This window comes from Bubalus kerabau, chromosome 6 (genome assembly GCF_029407905.1).
Source record: "Bubalus kerabau isolate K-KA32 ecotype Philippines breed swamp buffalo chromosome 6, PCC_UOA_SB_1v2, whole genome shotgun sequence".
Lineage (NCBI taxonomy): Eukaryota > Metazoa > Chordata > Mammalia > Artiodactyla > Bovidae > Bubalus > Bubalus kerabau.
Window position 1 is genome coordinate 31,642,042 of NC_073629.1, and position 26,767 is coordinate 31,668,808.

The 26,767-nt window shown below is 36.1% G+C and overlaps 1 protein-coding gene across 14 annotated transcripts in view; it reads left to right on the top strand.

Moving 5' to 3' along the window:
* The window catches only part of ST7L (suppression of tumorigenicity 7 like), a 143,742-nt gene that overhangs the window by 23,416 nt on the left and 93,559 nt on the right, over positions 1 to 26,767 (top strand). For all 14 annotated transcript variants that reach the window (XR_008715677.1, XM_055584729.1, XM_055584730.1 and 11 more), the window contains 6 exons: positions 3,210 to 3,288; positions 10,786 to 10,940; positions 12,442 to 12,539; positions 12,929 to 13,043; positions 15,561 to 15,633; positions 16,555 to 16,657. Coding sequence is in view for 13 of the 14 variants with exons in the window: in XM_055584729.1 (XP_055440704.1) it covers positions 3,210 to 3,288; positions 10,786 to 10,940; positions 12,442 to 12,539; positions 12,929 to 13,043; positions 15,561 to 15,633; positions 16,555 to 16,657 (623 nt within the window). In the remaining variant the exon portion in view is untranslated. The remainder of the gene's footprint in view (positions 1 to 3,209; positions 3,289 to 10,785; positions 10,941 to 12,441; positions 12,540 to 12,928; positions 13,044 to 15,560; positions 15,634 to 16,554; positions 16,658 to 26,767) is intronic.

The following is a 26,767-nucleotide window of genomic DNA, read 5'->3' on the forward strand; positions in this document are numbered from 1 at the left end:
CTGGAGTTATAGCTTTAGCATCATTCCCTCCAAAGAAATCCCAGGGCTGATCTCCTTCAGGATGGACTGGTTGGATCTCCTTGCAGTCCAAGGGACTCTCAAGAGTCTTCTCCACCACCACAGTTCAAAAGCATCAATTCTTTGGCGCTCAGCCTTCTTCACAGTCCAACTCTCACATCCATACATGACCACAGGAAAAACCATAGCCTTGACTAGATGGATCTTTGTTGGCAAAGTAATGTCTCTGCTTTTCAATATGCTATCTAGGTTGGTCATAACTTTCCTTCCAAGGAGTAAGCGTCTTTTAATTTCATGGCTGCAGTCACCATCTGCAGTGATTTTGGAGCCCCCAAAAATAAAGTCTGACACTGTTTCCACTGTTTCCCATCTATTTCCCATGAAGTGATGGGACCAGATGCCATGATCTTCGTTTTCTGAATGTTGAACTTTAGGTCAACTTTTTCACTCTCCACTTTCACTTTCATCAAGAGGCTTTTTAGTTCCTCTTCACTTTCTGCCATAAGGATGGTGGTGTCATCTGCATATCTGAGGTTATTGATATTTCTCCTGGCATTCTTGATTCCAGCTTGTGCTTCTTCCAGCCCAGCGTTTCTCATGATGTACTCTGCATATAAGTTAAATAAGCAGGGTGACAATATACAGCCTTGACGTACTCCTTTTCCTATTTGGAACCAGTCTGTTGTTACATGTCCAGTTCTAACTGTTGCTTCCTGACCTGCATACAGATTTCTCAGGAGGCAGGTCAGGTGGTCTGGTATTCTCATCTCTTTCAGAATTTTCCACAGTCTATTGTGATCCACACAGTCAAAGGCTTTGACATAGTCAATAAAGCAGAAATAGTTGTTGTCATTAGTAATTACTAAATTAGTAGATTTTTGTTCTTACTCTATTGATTTGTTTGTTTAGGACAGTGAACAGACATAATCAAGAGGCTATTTAACATTAAACTCCAGCTTTACAATTTTAAGTTGGGAAATATGGACCCACGTTTCCACTTGGCAGTTATCAGTTAGACCTTAACTGTGATTCTCTCTTTTAGGCAGTGCATGTGCTTTTAATTCTGCAAGGTCTCAAGGCATTTATATTTCTGACCTCTAGTCTTAGATTGAATGGTAGTTAGTCCCTTCTGCTTCTTAGCATATTAGAATATTATTTAACTTGAAAAATAGATAAATTTGATTAAATTGTTAACTGCTTGTGTTATTTCTTAAGCATATCACGAATTCTTAAAGAGAACTTTTGAAGACTATAATAAATCAACAGTTAAATACTAAATCAACCATTGAATACTAAATGATTTCTAAACCTTGTTTTAGAGGGAAATAAATATTTTCCTTCCTCTTCTTTATTTCCTGTTTCCTCTTTAGCTTAGAATTACATTGGTTGTGAGGAATAATGGGGCTGGATAGAGCATTTGAAAATATATGAATAACAAAAAATAAATGCTTAATGGTAGATTAGATGACTTTACTAGAAATTGAAGAAATACAAATGAAAGTGAGATAGTTTCCATGTATTAAATTAGCAAAGATTGACACTGCTGCTGCTGCTGCTGCTAAGTCGCTTCAGTCGTGTCCGACTCTGTGCGACCCCACAGATGGCATCCCACCAGGCTCCCCCGTCCCTGGGATTCTCCAGGCAAGAACACTGGAGTGGGTTGCCATTTCCTTCTCCAGTGCATGAAAGTGAAAAGTGAAAGTGAAGTCGCTCAGTCGTGTCCGACTCTAGTGACCCCATGGACTGCAGCCTACCAGGCTCCTCCATCCATGGGATTTTCCTACTCAGGGTTATTAAGGAAGTGGGGATATAGTCACTCTCCTGCACTGCCTGAAAAAATGTGAATTAATACAATCTCATTGAGAGGAATTTGGGAATATATATCCAAAGTCCTTTAAAAGATGCATAAGTTTTTAACCATTCCACTTCTAAAAATGAAATATTTGGACAGGTATATACAAAGATAGATGTTAAAAGACGGTTATCATAGTATTTTTATATTAGCAAAAAATTAATTATCCATCAAAAGAGAACTGGTTAAATAAATTACTATGTATACTTAATATGCTAGAGTACCAGGTAACCATTTAAATTGTTAATAAAATTCAATGTCAAAATTAGACCTGAAAATATTATGTAACTTATGGAAGAGAGCCTCATCATTAAAAATGGCAAGTTAAGTATTATATTTGATTTTTAGGTAATATTTTAATGTTTAAGCAAAATGCTGTTCTTTACCTGGTTGTTAGCATATGGGTGCTGACTTGCATCAGTTTGCCAAGTTCAGGAAGCATTAGCTGTCAGCTAGCTAGTGACATGTTTGATATGAGAAATGTATTTTTGTTACACAAGTAGAATATATTATCTCCATTTCTAAGCCAAGACTAATATTTTGTTTCCAAAGGAAAACTCAAATGTTTTCCACATTATTCTTTCTGGACAGTTGTAGGTTTCCGTCCAAAAGCAACATTCATAGATTCTCTATTTTTCTTATCAAACTTGAAATAGGCCAGATAGTTTCATGGATCTTCTTTGTTTATTTGTTTGTTTAATTTTAAAGAAACTTTGCTTAATGTGAAGTTTTAAATTTGGTATAGTAAATGATAACAAAACTAATATTGTTATTCCAGAGAGATACTAATTCAGGCTTTTCTTGACTCTTAGTAGAGACTCATATTTTCCTTAAATGTACTGTATCCTAAATTAATTCCTTTTTTCCCCCTTTTAATATAAAATACAAATTCAGGCATTCTTTACAGACTGAATCTTTGATTAGATAAAAACTTTGGTTTTTAAGGTTTTTGTGTATTTTTAGCAGTCTCATAGAACCTTTCCAAAAGGATAAAAGAACAAGAATATTTCATTAATTATAATCTGATATCAATTTTAATACACATTTAGATATATAAATGTTCATGTATAATAATGATATAGTTAACTTGACTGAGTACCACCTATGTTATTATTCATATAAATCAGAGAAATAATATTATTCTATTTTATGTGAAGCTTCCAAATTTAGTGTAAACTTTTCATAAGGCTAATGTGAGCTATCATCCCAGTTTGTTGTTTATGTTTAAGAACATGTTATTTAAATCTTTGTTTATTCTTCTAAATCATTCTTTGTATGTTTTGCATAAGATAATTTATGTTTGCCATCTCATCTACCTTTTGAAATGTTTTTCCTACAGTTATGCAGAAGGCATGGAGAGAAAGGAATCCTCCAGCTCGAATCAAAGCAGCCTATCAAGCTTTAGAATTAAACAATGAGTAAGTTTGAAATATAATATATGGAAAATAAGTTTGTTTTGAAGGAAACCCAGGCAAATGATTTTGTTTCCTTTTTTCTATCCCTAAGACATTTGGAGTCAATAATAGTCCCCTTTTTGCATACTAGGGACAGATTTGCAGTGTTCATTGACGTTTGTTTTTTGCTTCTGAAATTGTAAACTTATCTTCTGTGCTTTTGAATAGAAATTAGGTAGACATATTTTTCAAAAGGAAGAATACTGATCTAATTGATGATGACACTTGATAGAGTACTAAAATACTTATGCCACCCATTTTAATTTTGTTTTTCATTTATGTCATTCACTGAAAGCATTCATTCAGTCCTGAGACCTATAGTTGCTAGTAGGATTGGAGGATTGAGAAGGGAATTCAAAATAAGAAAAACATGGCTCTAACCTTATTATTTTTAATGTTAGTAGCATTCTTTTTAAAGTTCCTTTTATCAACTTTATATTTTAAAAAGTATAAGTGAACTTAATATTTAAATAAGACAGATCAATAAATATTGATCTAATATTAAATAAATGCCAAGAGTGAAAAATGGGCCTGGTTGGGATTAATCAAGGAATGCCTCCTGAATAATGTGAATTTATCATTGTCCCCATACTCCTCCTTTCTCCCCTACCACAGATATATTGATCCTTATTAAGAAGACTTACCCAAGGTAGAACAAAATGTCAGTGTAGGGAACTCAACAAGCAGTGAATCAAGTTTATTGAGACTCTGAAAACTAATCAAAAGTTTATTGCAACCTGGAGAATGCTTAATCAATTTTAAGAAATAACTGAATTTCTTTAAGAGAGCTTTATTTTTTTTTTTTTTTGGTATTTTACTTACACTAACCCCATCCTCCACCCCCTAGCTCAGTGGTAGCCTTGAAGGCAACAGTCACCCTTCTGGGTATAATTCTGTCTATCAAAGGAAGCAGACTGGATCATATTCTCAAAGAACTGTGGTCTAAAATGGTCTGACTGGTCTGATGAACCCATGAAGGACCAGCTCTAAGGGCTTGCCTTTTTTACTTTGGTTAATTTGAAACTCTCCTAGTACTGACACAGCTATACTGGGGGAGGGGGTGCAGTTAGTGGGGTGGGTGGGCTGGCATTTGTTAAAAATATTTAACAGCAAATGTATTAGGGCCTGCTGCCAGGAGCAAGGGGTAACAACAGGCAAACAATAGACAAATTAGAAAGCTTGGGAGGAAAGGCTGAGGAATGAGAAACTGGGAAATAAAGGTTTTTAAAAGCTTCCACATATTCCTTGGAATCTCAGCAGCTACACACATGTCCAGGTTTGGGCACTTGCTCAGAAAAGACTTCAGTCCCTAAGCTCTCATGTCTGTCTAACTTTCAGGTCCTGCACAAACAGAAAGTGAAAGCTAAGGTAGAGTTGTAAACTGCCTGACTGATGTTGAAGGTATGCCCCCACACACACACAGAACCCATCTGCTAAGACTTGTTTTTTGTTTTGTTTTTGATTTCAGGGGTTTAGAGCAATTTCTATCAAGTCACTAACTAACCATTATGCTAAAAGAGCAGAGACTTCACTAGTCACTCATGATAGAGAAAATAAACTACAAAATCAGTTCAGAAGTTATTAAACAAACAACTATAAACAGCAACAACAATCCCTGAGAAGGAGAGGAAATCTGATTTCTAGAGTTGCTAGATTATAATATTTTAAATTTCCAGTTTTCAACAACAAAAAAATAATAAGACATACAAAACAGCAAAATATGCCTTTCACAGAGACAAGGAAATAAATAGAAACTGCCCTTGAGGAAGCCCAGACTTTGGACTTCCTGGACAAAAACTTAAAATCAACTATTTAAAATATGCTCAAGGAGGTAAAGGAAGCCATATACAAAGAATTAAAGGAAACCATGAGAGTCTGTCTCGGATTAGAGAATATCAATAAAGAGGTAGAAATAATAAAAGCTAAATAGAAATTCTAGAGTTGAAAAGTTTAACTGAAATTTAAAATTTCCTATTGGGGTTCAGCAGCAGATCTAAACAGGCAGAAGAAGGAATCAGCAAACTTGATTTTGGTCAAAAATAAAAGAATGAAGCAAAGAGAACAGAGCCTAAGAAACCTGTGGGACACTGTTAAACATACCTAGGCATAATGGAGTCCCAAAAAGATAGAGAGAAAGAGGCAAAAAAGACTATTTGAAGAAATACTGGCTGAAAAGATCCCAAGTTTGATGAAAGGTCTGGATCTATACATCAGAGAAGCTCAGTGCACTCCACAGAAGACATACTCAAAGATATCCACAATGAGGTGCATTATAATCAAGCTTTCAAGAGCCAGAGATAAGGGCAGGTACCTGGAAGCAGCAAGAGAGAAGCAACTCATCACATATAAGTAATCCTAAAAAAGATTAACAGCTGATTCTCATCAGAAACCATATAAGGCAGTGAAATAATATAGTGAAAGTTCAGGAAGAAAAAACCTGTTAGCTCAGGATTCTGTGTTCAGCAACCCTGTCCTTCCAAAAAAATAAAAAAAAGAAGACATTCCCAGATAAACAAAAACAGTTCAGTGCTAGTAGACCTGAACTTCTCCTACAGGAAATGCTACAAGGAGGCCTTCAGGGTGAAATAAAATGATACTAGACAGTCTTGAGTCCACACAAAGCAGTAAAGAACACCAGAAGTATAACTACATAGGCAAATGAAGTCAATATTAACTTTTTTTTGGTTCGAAGTTCTTTTTATCTATATGATTTAAAAGACAGCTGTATAAAACAGTCCTTGTAAATCTATGTTGATGGATGTACAGTTTATATAGTTGCAATTTGTAACCATAACAACATAAGGGGGGAGGAGCGATATAGGAGCAAAGTTTTGAAACTATTGAAACTAAATTATTATTAATTCATTCTTGGTTTTTGTAAGTTGTTAAATATAATTGTTAACTGTTAACCACTAAGAAATAAAAAATATGATAAAAAGAAGTAAGGGAATCAAAATGGTATACTAGAAAATATAGAAAAAATATAGAAAAAAGAAGGCAATAATGCAGGAAATGAGAACAATAACAACAAAAAAGACAGGATATATAGAAAACAAATAGGAAAATGGAGGAAACAATTTCTTCCTTATCACTAATTACTTAAAGGTAAATAGATTAAGTTCTTCAGTTAAGAGGCATTGATTAGCGGAATGGATAGGGAAAAAAAAGTAGTCCAACTATATGCTATCTAAATTCTTTAGATTCAAAGACACAAGTACAAAGTGAAAGCGTAGAAAAAATTCCATGCAAATAGTAGCCAAAGAGAAATGGAGTGGTTAAACTAATACCAGACAAAATAGAATTTAAGAGAAAAATTTTTACAAGACAAAGTTTGACTTTATATAATGACAAAAGTTCAATTTATTCAAGAAGATACAGCAATTATAAACTTGTATACATCTAATAAGACAGCCCCAAAGTGTATGAACCAAAAACTGACAGAATTGAGGGAGAAATAGAGTTCAACAATAATAGTTGAAGATAGCAACACCTCATTTTCAATAATGGATAGAATAACTAGACAAAAGATACACAAAGAAATAGAAGACTTGAACAAACAATGCTGTAAACCAACTGTATCTAACAGATATCTACCCAACAACATTTCCATATACCCAAAGTGTACATGGAACATTCTCCAGGATACATCATAGTTAGGACATAAATAATTCTCAATAAACTTAAAATGATTGAAATCATATAAACTATCTACCCTCACTACCGTGAAATGCAACTAGAAGTCAGTAACAGAAGAAAATTCAGAAATTTCACCATATTGGAATGTGTGGAAATTAAACAACAAACTCTATAGACAAATAATGTCAAAGGAGAAATCACAAGATAAATTAGAAAAATGCTTTGGGATGAGTGAAAACAAAAACATAACATATCAAAAATCATGAAATACAGTAAAAGCAGTACATGCTCAGAGAAAAATTTATAGCTGTGAATACCTACATTAATAAAGAAAAAAGATCTTAAATCAAGGACTTAGCTTTATACCTTAAGGAGTTAGAAAATGAAGAGTCAACTAAACTCGAGGCAGAAGGGAGGGAGTAATAAAGATTCAGTTCAGTTCAGTTGCTCACTCGTGTCTGACTCTTTGCGACCTCATGGACTGCAGCACACCAGGCTTCCCTGTCCATCACCAGCTCCCGGAGCTTGCTCAAATTCATGTCCATCGAGTCACTGATGCCATCCAACCATCTCATCCTCTGTCGTCCCCTTTTCCTCCTGCCTTCAGTCTTTCCCAGCATCAAGGTCTTTTCCAAGGAGTGAGTTTTTTGCATCAGGTGGCCAAAGTATTGGAGTTTCAGCTTCAGCATCAGTCCTTCCAGTGAATATTCAGGACTGATTTCCTTTAAGATTGGTTGAATCTTGCAGTCCAAGGGACTCTGAAGAGTCTTCTCCAACACCACAGTTCAAAAGCATCAATTCTTCGGTGCTCAGCCTTCTTTATAATCCAACTCTCACATCCATCCATGACTACTGGAAAAACCATCACTTTGACTACGTGGACCTTTGTTGGTAAAGTAATGTCTCTGCTTTTTAATATGCTATCTAGGTTGATCATAGCTTTTCTTCCAAGGAGCAAGCGTCTTTTCAATTTCATGGCTGCAGTCACCATCTGCAGTGATTTTGGAGTCCAAGAAAATAAAGTCTTTCACTGAAACCACTGAAACAATGGTTTCCCCATCTATTTGCCATGAAGTGATGGGACCAGATGTCATGATCTTAGTTTTTTGAATGTTGTTTTAAGCCAGCTTTTTCACTCTCCTCTTTCACTTTCATCAAGAGGCTCTGTAGTTCCTCTTCACTTTCTGCCATAAGCATGGTGTCATCTGCATATCTGGTTATTGATATTTCTCCCGGCAATCTGATTCTAGCTTGTGCTTCATCTAGCCTGGCATTTTGCATGATGTACTCTGCATATAAGTTAAATAAGCAGGGTGACAGTATACAGCCTTGACATACTTCTTTCCTGATTTGGAACCAGTCTGTTGTTCCATGTCCAGTTCTAACTGTTGCTTCTTGCCTGCATACAGACTTCTCAGGAGGCAGGTCAGGTGGTCTGGTATTTCCATCTCTTGAAGAATTTTCCAGTTTGTTGTGATCTACACAGTCAAAGGCTTTGGCATAATCAATAAAGCAGAAGTAGATGTTTTTTTGGAACTCTCTTGCTTTTTCCAACGGGTGGCAATTTGATCTCTGGTTCCTCTGCCTTTTCTAAATCCAGCTTGAACATCTGGAAGCTCACGGTTCACGTACTATTGAAGCCTGACTTGGAGAATTTTGAGCAGTACTTTGCTAGCGTGTTTCATGGGGTTCATGGGGTCGCAAAGAGTTGGACACGACTGAGCGACTGAACTGAACTGAACTTGCTCGTGTGTGAGATGAGTGCAATTGTGTGTTTTTTGAACATTCTTTGGCATTGCCTTTCTTTGGGATTGAAATGAAAACTGACATTTTCCAGTCTCGTGGCCACTGCTGAGTTTTCCAAATTTGCTGACATATTGAGTGCAGCACTTTCGTAGCATTATCTTTTAGGATTTGAAATAGCTCAACTGGAATTCCATCACCTCCACTTGCTTTATTCACAGTGATGCTTCCTAAGCATCAAGGCCCACTTGACTTCACATTCCAGGATGTCTGGCTCTAGGTGAGTGATCACACCATCATGGTTATCTGGTGGTTATCACACCATCGTGAAGATCTTTTTTGTATAATTCTTCTGTGTATTCTTGCCACCCCTTCTTAATATCTTCTGCTTCTGTTAGGTCCATACCATTTCTGTCCTTTATTTTGCCAATCTTTGCATGAAACGTTCCCTTGATATCTCTAATTTTCTTGAAGAGATCTCTAGTCTTTCCCATTCTATTGTTTTTCTCTATTTCTTTGCATTGATCACTGAGGAAGGCTTTCTTATCTCTTCTTGCTATTCTTTGGAACTTAGCATTCAAATGGGTATATCTTTCCTTTTCTCCTTTGTCTTTAACTTCTCTTCTTTTCTCAGCTAATTTTTAAGGCTTCCTCAGACAACTGTTTTGCCTTTTGCATTTCTTTTTCTTGGGGATGGTTAGATAAATTAGATTTCATCAAAGTTAAAAGCTTTTGTGCAATCAAAGGATATTGTCAAAAAAGTGAAAATGCAACCCACAGGTTGAGAGAAAATATTTGCAAGTCATATTTGATAAGGGCCTAGTATTCAGAACATAGAAAGAACTCTTACAACTCAGTAACAAAGACAACCCAATTAGAAATGGGCTAAGGATTTGAATAGACATTTTTTCTAGGAAGATATATAAAAGACCAAAAAGTACATAAAAAGGTGCTCAATGTCACTCATCATAAGATAAATAAAAATGAAAAACACAATACCCCTTCACAAGAGGGGTATAACAACAGTAATAGAACAAAAACAAAAAATAGAAAGTGTTTATGAATAACTGAAATTTGTTACCAAGTCTGACCTCATAGCAAGTGCTTGCCACATGACAGGCCAATAATTGAGCAGTGAGTTGTTGGGGCAAGGAATAACAGCTTTATTCTGAAAGCCAGAAAATCAAGAAGATTGTGCGTTTATGCTTACAAAGAACTCTCTTGCCTCAGTTAGAAGTCAATCTTTTATACTAAAAGGAAAAGGAGTGAAGTCAAACATTTCCTGGTACCTATCCACCCCTGGAGGAGTGTGTTAATTTCTTCCTTCCAGGTGGGCCTGGCCAAGATGTTTCCTGTGAGCTAAATAAAAGTCTTTTAGCATAATGCTCATATCCTGGGAGGCAGAGTTCTGAGAGTTGTATTATTATGTATAATTTAAGTTTATAGGCAACATCCCTTTAGTGATTAACTTAGAATAGAAAATTTTCTTCCCTATTACAGAAAGTTTAGGTAAAGATAGGGAAATGTTATGTAAATAGACATGCCCCAAAGAAACTACAAACAAAGGTCCGTCTAGTCAAGGCTATGGTTTTTCCAGAGATCATGTATGAATGTGAGAGTTGGACTACAAAGAAAGCTGAGTGCTGAAGAATTGATGCTTTTGAACTGTGGTGTTGGAGAAGACTCTTGAGAGTCCCTTGGACTGCAAGGAGATCCAACCAGTCCATCCTAAAGGAGATCAATCCTGGGTGTTCATTGGAAGGACTGATGCTGAAGCTGAAACTCCAATACTTTGGCCACCTGATGCAAAGAGCTGACTCATTGGAAAAGACCCTGATGCTGGGAAAGATTGAAGGCAGGAGGAGAAGGGGATGACAGAGGATGAGATGGTTGAATGGCATCACAGACTCAATGGACATGGGTTTGGGTGGACTCCGGTAGTTGGTGATAGACAGGGAGGCCTGGCATGCTGCAGTTCATGGGTCACAAAGAGTTGGACAAGACTGAGCGACTGAACTGAACTGAAAGAAACTACTTGCTTTACCGTTTTCCTTAAAATTGTCTTGCTTGCTTTCTTTAAAGCTGTGCCACTGCATATGTTCTACTGGCTGAGGAAGAAGCAACAACTATTGTAGATGCCGAAAGGTTATTTAAACAGGCACTCAAGGCAGGAGAAACAATTTATAGGCGGTCACAACAGTGCCAGCACCAAAGTCCTCAGCATGAAGCTCAACTGAGTAAGTGAATATGAACTAATTTTCACCTGTCTTTTAGTTCCTGCAGTTGCCTCTTTTATGTGTAAAACACAAAACAATAAATTTTTTAAAACTTAATACTTAAAAATTAGCTGCTCTTCATGAAATACAACAGATCTGTTCAAGTCAGCAAGACAGAAATGTGTATTAGCTAGAGAATGTTTGTGGAAGAGAATAGGTCTGTTCTGGTTTTTGAGAGATGTGCTGCTCTGAAACTTAATAGTAATTTATTTCATGCAAGAATTGGGCTGGTCATTGGAGGAACACAATTCAAAAATATTCAAGATTCAAGAGAACCTTCTAATAATGATAAACAGCTGTTACTTTTATCCACCCTTACCTAAGCAGTAGTAGAGGTATATATATCATTTGGTTTGCTCTTCAGGCTGTAAAAATATCTCCATATAGTGCCAGGGAGTGGCCCTTTAGCACAAAAACCAGCCTTACACTTGGTATTGACTCTTTCTTTGGTGGTTTTTTTCTCTACAGTATGTTTGAGATCATATGGGCCATAGCAGCTGACATCCTTTCTTTCCACTCTTAGGCATACTCTCCCAGTTGTGATTGAGACACTTACCAAAGATGTTAGAATCTGTAATGTTATTGCTTCCTGCTATATTGTGTGGCCATAGGGTTTAATTTCATGATTTTGGCAAAGAGTGGGCAATAAATTGAAATATGTTTATATAATGCATTATCTGCTGGGAGTTAAGTTCTAAATCTTTTGTTTGTGGAAATTAAAATTTGGATGTTTTCTCTCTAAACTAAATATTGATGTATATAGGATGTTTCATTAATGCATGTTGTTATAACACACAACTGTGGGAATATATAATCTTACAGTCTAGAACTAATGAAACTACATCTGTAAAAAATTCATGTCATTTGTCCTTGTATAATCTCAAATTTAGTTATGGGATAGGTTCAGAAATATTTGTTAGCCCTTTCTAGAAGTAGTTTTGCCTTTGAGCAAAAATTTACACTAGTATATAAATTTTGTTTTGAATATCTTTTGTCAGTTAAAATAATAGATAATATTAAAATAGTAGATTGTTTATACAGAAACTTAATAGATTCATGTTATTTCTTCTATTAATGTATGTCTTTTAATAGTAAAATCTACTTGCCTAGTGTACACATATTACTTTATATATACTGTACTCAGATTACTTAGAGTCAAAAATAGTCCTATATGTGTATATATATACACATATATATATTTTAAGCTTTTAATATAAAAAACTTCAAACATCTATAAAAATAGAGCAATATAATTAACTTTCATTCATTGTTCATTACCCAAATTCAACAATTATTAATATTCTTCCATTCTGACACAATTTAATTTTAATTGAACCTTCCAGGTTGTATAAAATTATTTGCCTTCCAGGCTAATAAAATTGATAGATAAATATATTAAGGAAATAGCTGGTCATAATATAAAAGTGATAGTTTTGGGTCATTTGTTGTTTTTTTTAAATAGGGAGAGATACCAATGTACTTGTGTATATTAAAAGAAGACTGGCAATGTGTGCAAGAAAATTGGGAAGAATAAGAGAGGCAGTAAAAATAATGAGAGATGTAAGTAAATTTGATGACTTAACCTTTATCTTTATTCTTTCAAAACGGAAAATATGTTTTAAGTTGCTGGTTAAGTTAATGCATAATCACTGTGTGGCTTTTTATTTTGTAACATTTATTTATTGGTGGTACCATGCGTCTTGTTGCATCTTAGCTCCCCAACCAGGGATCAAACCTCAGGCCCTGGCAGAGAAAGCGCCAAACACTGGACCCCTAGGGGATTCCCCAGAATCTTTTTTTTTTTTTTTTAATTGATAGTTTTATAACAAGATACTTAATATACACAAATTTCTTAGAGGTTGAGTCTCCAAAGTTTTAATAAAGAATTTCTACTTCTGTATTGAGTTCATTTGCTATAATTTTAATCTTTTTTTCCTTTTAATATACAGTTAATGAAAGAATTTCCTCCTCTTACCATGTTGAACATCCATGAAAATCTCCTAGAATCACTTTTAGAATTACAGGCCTATGCAGATGTCCAAGCAGTTCTAGCAAAATATGATGGTGAGTGATAATTCTCTTAGTTGATTCTTTACCAGCTGAGCTAGCAGGGAAGCCCCTCTTAGTTGATAGCATAGTTAGAGTGTTTTTTTTTTTTTCCCCAACATAAAGTGATCACAAATGGTATCCTACTCTGGTATTTCTGTGACTTTCTCTTTGCATTCTTTCCAGTCAATATTTAGAATCTGTGGACACAAGTCACTATTAAGTATCTTCTTTTTGTAAATATTTACTTATTTGGCTACGTCAGGTCCTAGTTGACGCATGCAGGATCTTTGTTGCGTCACGCAGATCTTTTGTTGCAATGCACAGACTCTCTAGTTGTGGTGTGAGGGCTCAGTAGTTGTGGTGCACAGGTTTAGTTGCTCTGTAGCATGTGGAATCTTAGTTCCCTGACCAGGGATTGAACCCACATCCCCTTGAATTGCAAGGCAGATTCTTAACCACTGGACCACCAGGGAAGCCCCTAAGTATCTTCTTTATCAATACTTTTGATAGCAAAAGTCTGCAAGGAAAAATTTTCCCTCTGTCAAAGTATATTCATTTGTTTTAGTGCCTGTGTGAGGCACTTGGAATACAGTGGTAAACAAGAAAACATGGACTTAACCCTTAAAGGATTTGCAGTTTGGTAGAACATACAGACAAATGAATAGTAGTTATATTGAAGCATAGTATGTTAGGTGACGTAATTGGAAAAGTATGGAGTGCTATACACTTCATTTCTTTTGGAGTGATGGAGAAGGCTAACAGAAGTTGCTTAGCAGTATATATGAGTAACTCAGAACAACATTTTACAATGCTTTTTAGTTAAAAAGAGTAATTTATTATCTCATCTGATGCTTACAACAATCTTGAGAGATGGTAGGACAAGTATTTTACTATTTCCAGTTAATAAATAAGGAAACTGGAGTTGAAGAAGGCTAAGTAATTGGGTAAGGTCTCCTAGCCAGTAAGTGGCAAGCCTGAACTTAAATTTAGGTATTCGATTTCTTTACTAGTTTCCCCAAAGTAAGAAGTCAATATATGTTGGCTGTTTTTATTATTGTACTATAACAGTGCCAGTTTATCACAAATGGAGTTGAGATAATTTTTAAGAGAAGCATAGTCTTTCTCCTCATTCTGAGTGAGGCATCGGCTTTTAACCTGAAACTGAGAACATCCTAACAAGCATAATATTTCTTGTCATATCTTTCACTATATCAGAACACATATGTCACTTATTCATACTGTCCTGTTGTAAGCTCCTACCCATTAGCTTAGGAATCCCCGTGACTTAGAAAGTTTGAAATGTATTACACTTGGAAAGAGAAGTTTATTTCTTTTAAACATCTGGAATTCTTAGGAAGTGCTTTAGAGTAATATAGGCTCATGGAGAAATTTGTGAGAAATTCTTTCCATATGTTACTTATCAGATGTATGGCCTGCTTATGATACGTATGATGAACAAGCTTAAGGACTGAAAATGAAAAATCAGAATGGACCTATTCATTAAAAATAAAATAAAACTAGCAACCTGGATATGCCTCTGTGTTTTCAGTTATTTTTATCAGTCCCCAGTTTTTACTCTTCTAGAGTCCTGAAAAAGTTAAAAGCAAGTTTACTTCTTTAGTTCTCCATTTGCTAGTATAACTCTGGAACCTGGAAAGAGAGTCCTGTAGTCTTACTCTCCTGATAACATTGTTTGGGGCATTCTTTAAGATAATTTCATTATAGTTCTCAATTTCTTTTTATTTTATAAAAGACTCACTTAAGAAAATGTAGAAAATGCGAAAACATAGGAAGAAGAAAATGAAAATCACCCATGGTTATATCACTTAGATTTAACTACTGTTAATTTTTTTTTAATCTTAGTTTTTCTCTGTGAATAGGTGGAGGTTTTATGTATTCTATCTATACAGCGCCCTTTTCCCTGGATAGTATTATTGTAAGCAGCCTATTTGGAGAAGGAAATGGCAACCCACTACAGTATTCTTGCCTGGAGAATTCCGTGGACAGGGCAGCCTGGTGGGCTGCTGTCCATGGGGTTGCACAGACTCAGACACGACTGAAGCGACTTAGCATGCATGCATTGGAGAAGGAAATGGCAACCCACTCCAGTATTCTTGCCTGGAAAATCCCAGGGACAGAGGAGCCTGGTGGGCTGCTGCCTATGGGGTCGTACAGAGTCGGACACAACTGATGCGACTTAGCAGCAGCAGCAGCAGCAAGTAGCCTTTTATAAATATTTTTTGAGTACTTTCTAATATTGTATGAGGACTTTCACAGACATCCATGCTAGGAAATGATCATTTCTCTATTTTGAGAAAACTGAGGTTAAAGAAGTTGCAGCTAGTTCAAGGATATATAGTTGGTAAATAGTAGAATCAAGATTTCAAACTCAGGTCTTCCAATTTCATGTCCATGTGCTTTTACTTCTTTATTATCAACATATCTGTTGAATTGAACTATGAATTATTCTTACTAAAAATTGTCTTAAGGTATTTATGTGTTTCTTACCTAAATTAAAAATTATTATTATAGATATAAGCCTTCCAAAGTCAGCAGCCATCTGTTATACAGCAGCACTATTGAAGACAAGGACTGTTTCAGATAAGTAAGTAGTTATGAAAACTACAAGTTTAGAAAGACTGCTAAAATCAATATTATGTTTTTCATTCACTGACTTTAAAAATGCTTTTTCCCCCCAACTTCCTGCTGAATAACCCTTAACTTACGGGGCTTTGAAGATTCTTACTGTCTGTAACAGTGGAAACTGCAAGGTTTTTAGAGCTAAGTAAACTTGGGTGCAAATTCAAAGTCTACAACATACCAGCTGTGGAACTTTGGTCAAGTTAATCACTTTGAGTTTCTTCCTCATCTATAAAATAAGAATAATACTATAGGGTGGTTGTGTGAAGATTATGTGTGTTAAATGCCGAAAGCATTGCTAGACAGAAAGTATATTCAGTACATAGTAGCTGTGAGGGTAATGATAAGGTTGTATGGTAGGGAAATAGGTTTCATGTTATCTGTTCTAAGATTATAATTCTGAATTATTGTGATTTCCTTGTGTTTTTGGCTGCCATTAATGAATTTCTCTTTATTCCACAGGTAAGATACTCAGAAACCAACTAAATGGCAAATGTTTTCTTTCACTTTAGCTTACAATGCCTTAATGTGAATTAGAATGAAATGTTCACAGATTTTTTTTCCTCTCAGTGAATGTTTGCTAAGAATATAATACTTCTGTCTTCATGAGATTCGCTAGATGTCCTTGTGTAGCATTTCTTATTTCATTACTTTGCTCAAAGTGTGACTTTAATGGATTTCTGAAGGCTTTCTTCACCTTAACTTGAAGATTTCTATCTCTTATGCTGCCTTCTTTTATATGTTGAACCAAAGTATAGTAGCTATTTGACTTTGACTTTTGCCATCACCAGAAACCTCTGATTCAGGGGCTAGATGACCTTAATTAATAAATTAAAATATTTATGTATTTAAATATTTATTTCTTCATTTTGTTCTTTTCTTATAGATTCTCTCCAGAAACAGCCTCCAGAAGAGGGTTAAGCACAGCAGAAATTAATGCTGTGGAAGCAATTCATAGAGCTGTGGAATTTAATCCTCATGTTCCAAAAGTAAGAAATTTTAGGAGGGAGGTGGGAGGGGGGTTCAGGATTGGGAATACAGGTATACCCGTGGCAGATTCATGTTGATGTATGGCAAAACCAATGCAATATTGTAAAGTAAAAAAAAAAAAAAAGAAATTTAATGATGAAAATACTGCTTTTTGTCAGTAATGTCTAACGCGGCTCCCACTTGCTGGAGTCCAGCTCCAGCAACTTTTATTTAAGTTAATCAGATTCATAACAGTGTATAGACCAAATTTTGGGTCTCCATAATTTGAGGCAGAATTGTTTTTGTCTGCTATGTTTTGATGTTTGCCTTAAAGGGGATTTTAAAAAGTATTTAGAAAGGTAGATAGGAGCAATATTTCACTATAGGCTTTATAATCGCTGTCAAAATAAAATTTGAGGTATGTTCAGTTAGCTGTTCCTTTTACTATGGTTACAGAGAAGAAATAAAATGACTTGGCCCTATGAATGATCATTCATATTTCAGATCATTAAATCAGATTTCCTGTTACTTTAAAAGCTTCTTACATCTAGGAGATGCCTAGGTTTTAAATGAGGCCTAGGTAGACAAAGATTGAAGACAGATTAAAATAATCAGTGTTAGGAAACGATGTGGAAGTTTCCGGTAAACTGCTGAATTGATGTTTATTTATTCCCAGACAAAACTGTACTCATCTCATTTGTCTTTATTTTGTACACCTTGCAAACATATGGATTATTGGTTAATCTATGTGTGTTATCCCCCAAGGTGAAATTTTGGGTTTTAAAAACAATGTTCCAAATTAGAAAGTATAGTGTATTCAAGAATATGATTTTATTTAAAAATGTAATTGTAGATTTTAGTATAATGTGTTAGTGGAATTTGGAAACTAGCAAATATTAAAGGATTAACCTCTAAAAGATAATCTCCAAGAAATATGAGTTGTAAGTCTGTTTAGAGTAAGTAAAGACAGAGTCAAGAATATTACTGAAATCTAAGAATGAAAGTCAACAATATTTATGCCGTTCTCTCATTAAGTGAAACTGGTTCCATAAATTTAAATAAAAATTTTAGTATAAATTGTAATACATGAAAAGCAAAGAATAAAAAAACAGAATGTGCATCTTGATGATTTATTATAAAGCAAATAAATGGGAACTACCACTGAGGTCAAGAAACAACATTGTCATTTCCCAGAAACCCACCTGCCCTTTTCCAATTACAGCTTCTTCCTTCCTGCCTAAAGGAAAGAACTGTTCTTTTTTCTTTATTTTAACTTTTTATTGTGTATTGAGGTTCAATTAAGTTCAGTTGCTCAGTTGTGTCTGACTCTTTGCGACCCTATGGACTGCAGCACACCAGGCCTCCATGTCCATCGCCAGCTCCTGGAATTTACTCAAACTCATGTCCATTGAGTCAGTGATACCATCCAACCATCTCGTCCTCTGCTGTCCCCTTCTCCTCCCGCCTTCAATCTTTCACAGCATCAGGGTCTTTTCTGATGAGTCAGTTCTTCGCATCAGGTTTCAGCTTCAGCATCAGTCCTTCCAATGAATATTCAGGACTGATTTCCTTCAGGATGGACTGGTTGGATCTCCTTGCAGTTCAAGGGACTCTCAAGAGTCTTCTCCAACACCACAGTTCAAAAGTATCAATTCTTCGGCGCTTAGCTTTCTTTATCGTCCAACTCTCACATCCATACATGACTACTGGAAAAACCATAGCTTTGACCAGATGGACCCTTGTTGGTAAAGTAATATCTCTGCTTTTTAATATGCTCTCTAGGTTGGTCATAGCTTTTCTCCCAAGGAGCAAGTGTCTTTTAATTTCATGGCTGCAGTCACCATCTGCAGTGATTTTGGAGCCCAAGAATATAAAGTCTCTCACTGTTTCCACTGTTTTCCCATCTGTTTGCCATGAAGTGAGGTATTGAGGTATAGCCAGTCAACAGTGTTGTGACAGTTTTAGGTGAAAAGCGAGAGAACTCAGCCATACATATACATGTATCCATTCTCCCCCATTCTCCCTCTCTGTCTTTATTTACTCTCATCTAGGCTGCCACATAACACTGAGTAGAGTTCCATGTGCTATGATAGTAGGTACTTGTTGGTTATCCATTTTAAATGTAACAGAGTGTACATGTCCATCCCAAACTCCCTAACTATCCTTCCTTCCATTCCTCCCACTGCAATCACAAGTTCATTCTCTTAAGTCTGTGAATCTCTCTGTTTTGTAAGTTTATCTGTATCATTCCTCTTTAGATTCCACACATAAGGGATGTCATATGATATTTCTCCTCTGTCTGACTTGCTTCACTCAGTATGATGATTTCTAGGTCCATCCATGTTGCTGCAAATGGCATGGTTTTATTCTTTTCAATGGCTGAGTAATATTCTATTATATATGTGTACCACATCTTTTTTATCCATTCCTCTGTCAATGGACATTTAGGTTGCTTCCATGTCTTGGTTATAGTAAACAGTGCTGTGGTGAATATTGGTGGTGAATATATGTGGTAAATATGTATCCTTTCAGATCATATTTTTCTTCATATACACCCAGGAGTGGATTGCAGGGTCATATGATAGCTCTATTTTTAGTTTTTTAAGGAACCGCCATACTGTTCTCCGTAGTGCCTGTACCAGTTTGTTGCTGTTCAGTCACTCACTTCACGTCCGACTCTTTGTGACCCCATGGACTGCAGCATGCCAGGCGTCCTTGTCCTTCACCATCTCCTGGAACATGCTCAAACTCGTGTCCATTGAGTCGCTGATGCCATCCAGCCATCTCATCCTCTGTCGTACCCTTCTCCTCCTGCCTTCAATCTTTCCCAGCATCAGGGTCTTTTTCCAGTGAGTCAGCTCTTTGCATCAGGTGGCCAAAGTATTGAAAGTTACAGCTTCAGTGTCAGTCCTTCCAGTGTACTCAGTATTCAGGATTGATTTCCTTTAGGTTTGACTGGTTTGATCTCCTTGCAGTCTAAGGGACTCTGAAGAGTCTTCTTCAACACCTCAGTTCAAAGGCATCAAAATGTACCAATTTACATTCCCACTAATAGTGTATGAGGGTGACCACCATCCTGACATTAATTATGTTCACTTTCTTCTTTTCTTATATTTTTGATCAATACTTTTCCTTTATTGCTGGCTTTATAAACCAAATTAAGGAGTGAAAGTGAAAGAAGAAAGTGAAGTCATTCAGTCGTGTCCGACTCTTTGCGACCCCATAGACTGTAGTCTACAGGCTTCTCTGTCCATGGGATTTTCCAGGCAAGAATACTGAAGTGGGTTGCCATTTCCTTCTCCAGGGGATCTTCCCGACCCAGGGATCGAACCCAGGTCTCCCGCATTTCAGGCAGGCACTTTACCCTCTGAGCCACCAGGGAAGCCCAAGTTAAGGAGTGGTCCCTGTTATCATTCTCAGGAATAATTTGTGTAAAAATTAGAATTATTTCTGCCTTCAGTGATTGGTAGAATTTGCTGATAAAGCCATCTGCCTGTATTTTTCTTTGTTAGAACGATTTCCTTTACAAATTTCATATTAATTACAAATTCAGTTACTTAACCATTCCATAGCTATTCTCATTTTTAATTTTTTCTTATGTTAGTTTTTGGTAAGATATATTTTTCTAGGACTGTATTTCATGCAAAATTTTCAAATTTACTGGCATAAAGATTTCATAAAATCCTTTTATTACCTTGTTAATATGTGCAGGATCAGTTCTAACATCCACTTTTTAATTCATAGCACTGGTTACTCGCCCTGCCTCCCCCCCCAATCCGCCCCCGCATTGGATTCCTCAGGGATTTGTCAATTTTATTAGTCTTTGCAAAGAACTGAGCTCTGGCTCTGTTGATCTGCTCTACTATTTGTTTTCTGGTCCATCCATTTCTGCTCTTTATGGCCTTCTTTTAACTTTGTTCAGCGCCATCTTATTTTTTTTTATTTCATGTATCTTATTAAAGTTACTTAACTCATTAATTTTTAGTCTTTTTTCTTCTAATAGATCCATTTAAGTCTCTTAACCTCTAATATTAATATAATTTTAACTGCATAGTATAGCATTACTTTTTATATAATTTAGTTCAAAATATTTTCTAATTTCCTCTATGACTTCCTCTTTGATTAGAGGTATATTTATTCCATTTAGAGATGTATTTAACTTCCAAACATATGAAGATTATCTTCTTATGAATGATTTCTGGCATAATTGCGTTTTGGCCAGAAAACATACTCTGTGTGATTTCACCCCTTTAAAACATTTTTTGATTCTTGAATTTCTGTTTATTTTTCACATTTCTTAAATTATTTGTAGTTTTGAATTCTCTGCCAAAATTTTTAATGTAATCTACTATCTCTTTGAAAATTTTAAGTAGTTATCTTAAATTCTTTCTCTAATAATCCTGATATGTAGAACTTCTCTGTATCTGTTTTTATTATCTGCCTTTTTCTGCTGCATCATATTTATACTGTCTTTTCTCTTATGCCTCATTTTCTTTGACTATGTGCCAGATATTTTATTTGAAAAATTGTAGAAATAGCTTAAAACTTCAGGTAATATTATATTTCTTCAGAGAGAATTTTCTTTGCCCTTAGATGCCTGGAAGAATCACTAGCAGGTCATGATCACCTTAATTCATTTTCAGGGATTGATATTTTATGGTCTACCTGGATGACTAAACTGACTTCAGTCATGAAATTTTTAGTTTGTTTCTGGTTCATTCTTACTCCTAAGATGCAGCCTTCAGAGCCTCAGTCTAATCCTGAAGGTTTTGCCAGGGCCCTCACTCTTGACAGGCCTTAAACTGCGAATTTTGTTCCTTTAGTCTTATGAAACTGATAAAAAAAGGCTGAATAGCCTCCTAAGCATCTTTTCCAGAATTGTCAAATGTCCCTATAGTAAAAGAAGCCCCAAGTGTGGCTTACTTCTTGATTTCTGCCTTTGCTTGACTGTGGCCTCATAATTCTTTACCCTTTGTTAATTCTCCAATGTAAAAATTGGAGAATTTTTACAATTTAAAAAAATTTAATTCAATTTTTAAAAATCAACAGCTTTTCTAGTTATCTGGGAGATTTGATCTGAGTTACCCAGTCTTCCATTATGGGAAGCAGAGGTCTAAAAATACTTTTCTATGAAATGTTCTGCTCTCTCATGCTGCAGAGTGGTTAAGAATGGTTTATAATTTCTGTACATCTGTGCCAACAGTTATTGTCTGCCTTTTGACTATAGTTGTCCTAGTAGGTATGAAATGGCATCTCATTGTGGTTTTTATATGCATTTCCTTAATGACTGATGACATTGAACATCTTTTAATGTGCTTATTGGCTCTTTGTTTTTGAAAATTTTTAAAAATAATCTTTCTTGGAATATAACTGATTTACAATGTTGCGTTACTTTCAGTCATACAGCAAAGTGAATCAGTTATACATATATACACTCTTTTTTAGATTCTTTTCCCATACAAGCCATTACAGAACATTGAGTAGAGTACCCCATGCTATATGGTAGGTCCCTATTAGTTACTTATTTTATATATAGTAGTGTACATGTCCAGAGAAGGTGATGGTACCCCACTCCAGTACTCTTGCCTGGCAAATACCATGGGTGGAGGAACCTGGTTAGGCTGCAGCCCATGGGGTCACGAAGAGTCTGACATGACTGAGCGACTTCACTTTCACTTTTCACTTTCATGGATTGGAGAAGGAAATGGCAACCCACTCCAGTGTTCTTGCCTGGAGAGTCCCAGTGACAGCAGAGCCTGGTGGGCTGCCGCCTATGGAGTCACACAGAGTCGGACACGACTGAAGCGACTTAGCAGGAGCAGCAGCAGTGTACATGTCTCATCCTAATCTCTGAATTTATCCCTCCTCCCTGTTTCCCCAGTAACAATCAGTTTGTTTTCCACATCTGTGACTCTATTTCTGTTTTACAAATAAGTTCATCTGTATCATTTCTTTTTTGATTTTATATATAAGTAATATCATACGACATTTGTCCTTCTCGGTCTGACTTACTTCACTTAGTATGACAATCTCTAGATTCATCCATGTTGCTGCAAATGTCATTATTTCATTCTTTTTAATGGCTATATAGTATTCTATTGTGTATGTGTACCACATATTCTTTATTCATATGTCAATGAACATGTAGGTTGCTTTCATGTCTTAGCTATTATAACTAGTACTGCAGTGACCATTGGGATGCATGTATCTTTTCTAATTATGGTTTTCTCCAGATACATGCCCAAGAATGGGATTGTATATCTTCTTTGGGTAAATATTCAAGTCCTTTGCACATTTTTAAACTCATTTATAAAAAGTGTTCTTTAACATTTTTCTGCCATTGACATTCTTGATTAACATGATCCAGAACCATTGTGAATCTCCATAGTTGAGAAATACCAGGGTAACATAATTTTACCCATGAAATGAAATCATAAGATTGGTCATGAACCTTGCTGAGATGTGGATACCGAAGAGTCAGCTAGGGTTATTCCTTTCGTAAGTTACTTACATGTAAACAAGCTCAGAGCACATGATTCAGATTGTGCCTTAACAAAATTATGGCTTTATACATCATGGCTATTTAGAGATACCACAGATGATTGAAACCATAAATATTAAATCCCCAAATATCAGTGGTTTACTGTAGATGTGATTGTTCTTCGTATGACGCTTTACACATCAGTTACAATAGTATTGTCTAATTTAGGATGTAGCAATAGTTTGCTGCAATATTTCATTGAGTTTTTATTAGCATACTACCATCAAATTCTTATAAATTTTATTAATTTTAGATTTAAATTTGAAATAGTTGCCTTAAAAAGCCCAGAAATACATCCATATATATTTTGTCATTTTATTTTTGAGAAAAGCACCAGTGCAATTCGGTGGGGGAAAGGAAATGCTTTTCAACAAATGGTGATGGAACATCTGGATGTGTGAATGGGGGAAAAAATCATGAAATATTCTCATAGCATGCATAACCATTAATATGAGATGTATCATTTATCTAAGTGTAAAGCTGGAAGAAGCACAAACTGGAATCAAAATTGCAGGGAGAAATATCAATAACCTCAGATATGCAGATGACACCACCCTTATGGTAGAAAGTGAAGAGGAACTAAAAAGCCTCTTGGTGAAAGTGAAAGTGGAGAGTGAAAAAGTTGGCTTAAAGCTCAACATTCAGAAAACGAAGATCATGGCATCTGGTCCCATCCCTTCATGGCAAATAGATGGGGAAACAATGGAAACAGTGTCAGACTTTATTTTTTTGGACTCCAAAATCACTGCGGATGGTGACTGCAGCCATGAAATTAAAAGACGCTTACTCCTTGGAAGGAAAGTTATGACCAACCTAGATAACATATTCAAAAGCAGAGACATTACTTTGCCAACAAAGGTCCATCTAGTCAAGGCTATGGTTTTTCCAGTGATCATGTATGGATGTGAGAGTTGGACTGTGAAGAAAGCTGAGCGCCGAAGAATTGATGCTTTTGAACTGTGGTGGTGGAGAAGACTCTTGAGAGTCCCTTGGACTGCAAGGAGATACAACCAGTCCATCCTAAAGGAGATCAGTCCTGGGATTTCTTTGGAAGGAATGATGCTAAAGCTGAAACTCCAATACTTTGGCCACCTCATGCAAAGAGTTGACTCATTGGAAAAGATTCTGATGCTGGGAGGGATTGAGGGCAGGAGGAGAAGGGGATGACAGAGAATGAGATGGCTGGATGGCATCACCAACTCTATGGATATAGTTTGGGTGAACTCCGGGAGTTGGTGATGGACAGGGAGGCTTGGCTTGCTGCAATTCATGGGGTCGCAAAGAGTCAGACACGACTGAGTGACTGAACTGAATGGAACTGCAAGCTAAAACTATACATTTAGAAGAAAACATCTAAGAATATCTTTGAAATTTTCAGGTAGAAAAAAATTTCCTAGGACAGTATAGGCACTGAACTGTAAGAGAAAAAAAAAATTGTATATTGGTCTTTTCAAAACTTTAAAATTCTTCTCACTGATGACAGTGTTAAAAATGAAAAGGCAGGGAATTCCCCAGTGGTCAAGTGGTTAGAACTCTGTGCTTTCACTGCTGAGGGTGCAAGTTCTATCCCTGGTCAGAGAACTAAGGTCCCATAAGTTGTGCAGTGTGGCCAAAATAAATAAATTCTTCACCATCATTCTTAAATTTTTTTTATTTATTTATTTTTGGTTGCACTGGGTCTTTGTTGCTGCGTGCTTGCTTTCTCTAGTTGCAGTGCATGGGCTTCTCATTGCAGTGGCTTCTCGTTGCAGAGCACAGGCTCTAGGCACACAAGCTTCAGTAGTTGCAACACACGGGCTCAGTAATTGTGGCTTGGGGGCTCAGTAGTTGTGGCACACGGGCTTAGTTGCTCTGTGGCATGTGTAATCTTCCTAGACCAGGGATTGAAAACATGTCCCCTGCATTGGCAGGTGGATTCTTACCACTGTACCACCAGGGAAGTGCTTCACCATCATTTCTTTTTAACTGAAAATGCCGACTGCAAACAGGAAAAAAGTATCTCCAATTTGCTTATTTGCCAAAGGACTCATATTCAGAATATATAAATACAAAATGACAACTTTAATCAAAAGCCTTGAACAGATACTTCAGGAAAGAAGATATTGGAATGTCCAATAAACACGTAAAGAGGTGCTCACCATCTTCGGTTATCAGGAAAATGCATTATAAAATTACAATAAGGTATTACGCCTATCAGAATGGCTATAATTAAGAATAGTATAAGATATTGGCAAGAGTGTGGAATATTTAGAACTCTAATACATTGCTACCTTAATGTATAAAATGATACAACCACTTTGGCAATTTCTTATAAAATTAAACATAAATCTCATCTTGTCACCCAGAAGTTCTACACCAAGGTATGTATCCAAGAGAATGAAAATTTATTTAGCAGTAAAAAGAAAAGAACAACTGATACAGCAAAACATGGATGAATCTTAAAAATACATTATTGTACAAAGGAGTATATACTGAATGATTCCATTTATGTGCTATTCAAGAAAAGGTAAAAGTGATCTATTGTGGTAGAAATTAGCACAGTAGTTTGCCTCAGGTGGTCAGGGTAGAGGTATTAACTGGAAAGGAAACTTTCTGGGGTGATGGTGTTGCTTGTCTCTGTTTTTTAAAAGTCATTGAACTGTGTACTTAAAGCCTGTGCATTTTACTGTTTTTAAATTATACCTCAATAAAGAAAAAAAAGATATGACTCAACGTAGAAAGCACTGTCAAAGTATCATGCCTCCTAATAAAATGAGATAATATTTGTGAGGTTCTTAAATTTTTATCCCTGGGTTGGGAAGATCCTCTGGAGAAGGGAAGGGCAACCCACTCCAGTTTTCTTGCCTGGAGACTGCCATGGACAGAGGAGCCTGGTGAGCTATACAGTCTGTGGGGTCGCCAAGAGTCGGGGTCGCAGAGTCGGATACAACTGAGCGACTGACACTACTGCTACTAACAAGTCTGAGTGTCAGGCAACAGTATTGATTATTACAGCTGTCGTTGCTTTATTATGCTCTGTTACCATTTTCTCTTCCTGTTTAAGCTGTTCCAGTTTGTCCTCTTTCCTTGTGAATATTATTTTAATACTTTAGAATGTATGAGATTTGGGGATTTCTTTGTTGAGAAGAGGTGAAGGAGAAGATAGGTGAGACAGGAATTAACTAATTTGAATTACTCAACACCCTGAGGACAATTTATTTTGTCTTACAGAAGAAGCCCTTGAGAGAAGAGTGATATAGAACATTTAAAAACAAAACAATGACAAAAACTTGTTTAGTAAATCTCTACAAATTGAGTACCTATTTAGGAATATGTAATCTGTAGCTTTTAAAAGTTATTCTTTCTTATTTTATATTAAAACTGGTTCTGGCATTGTGTTGCTAAGAAAGTAGACCATGCCAAGTGGTCTTTATAAGTATAAGGGGAATTTTAAAAATAATACATAAAAGGTAAAATCCATTCTGGCTGGTCAGAAATTGAAGCCTATAGGATGAGTCCCATCCATCAGAGAAGCTACTGGGTCTTTAGCAGCAGGCTTACCTTTCTTTGGCCATACTACCTGTATTATAGCAGCATGTGTTAAAGAGGA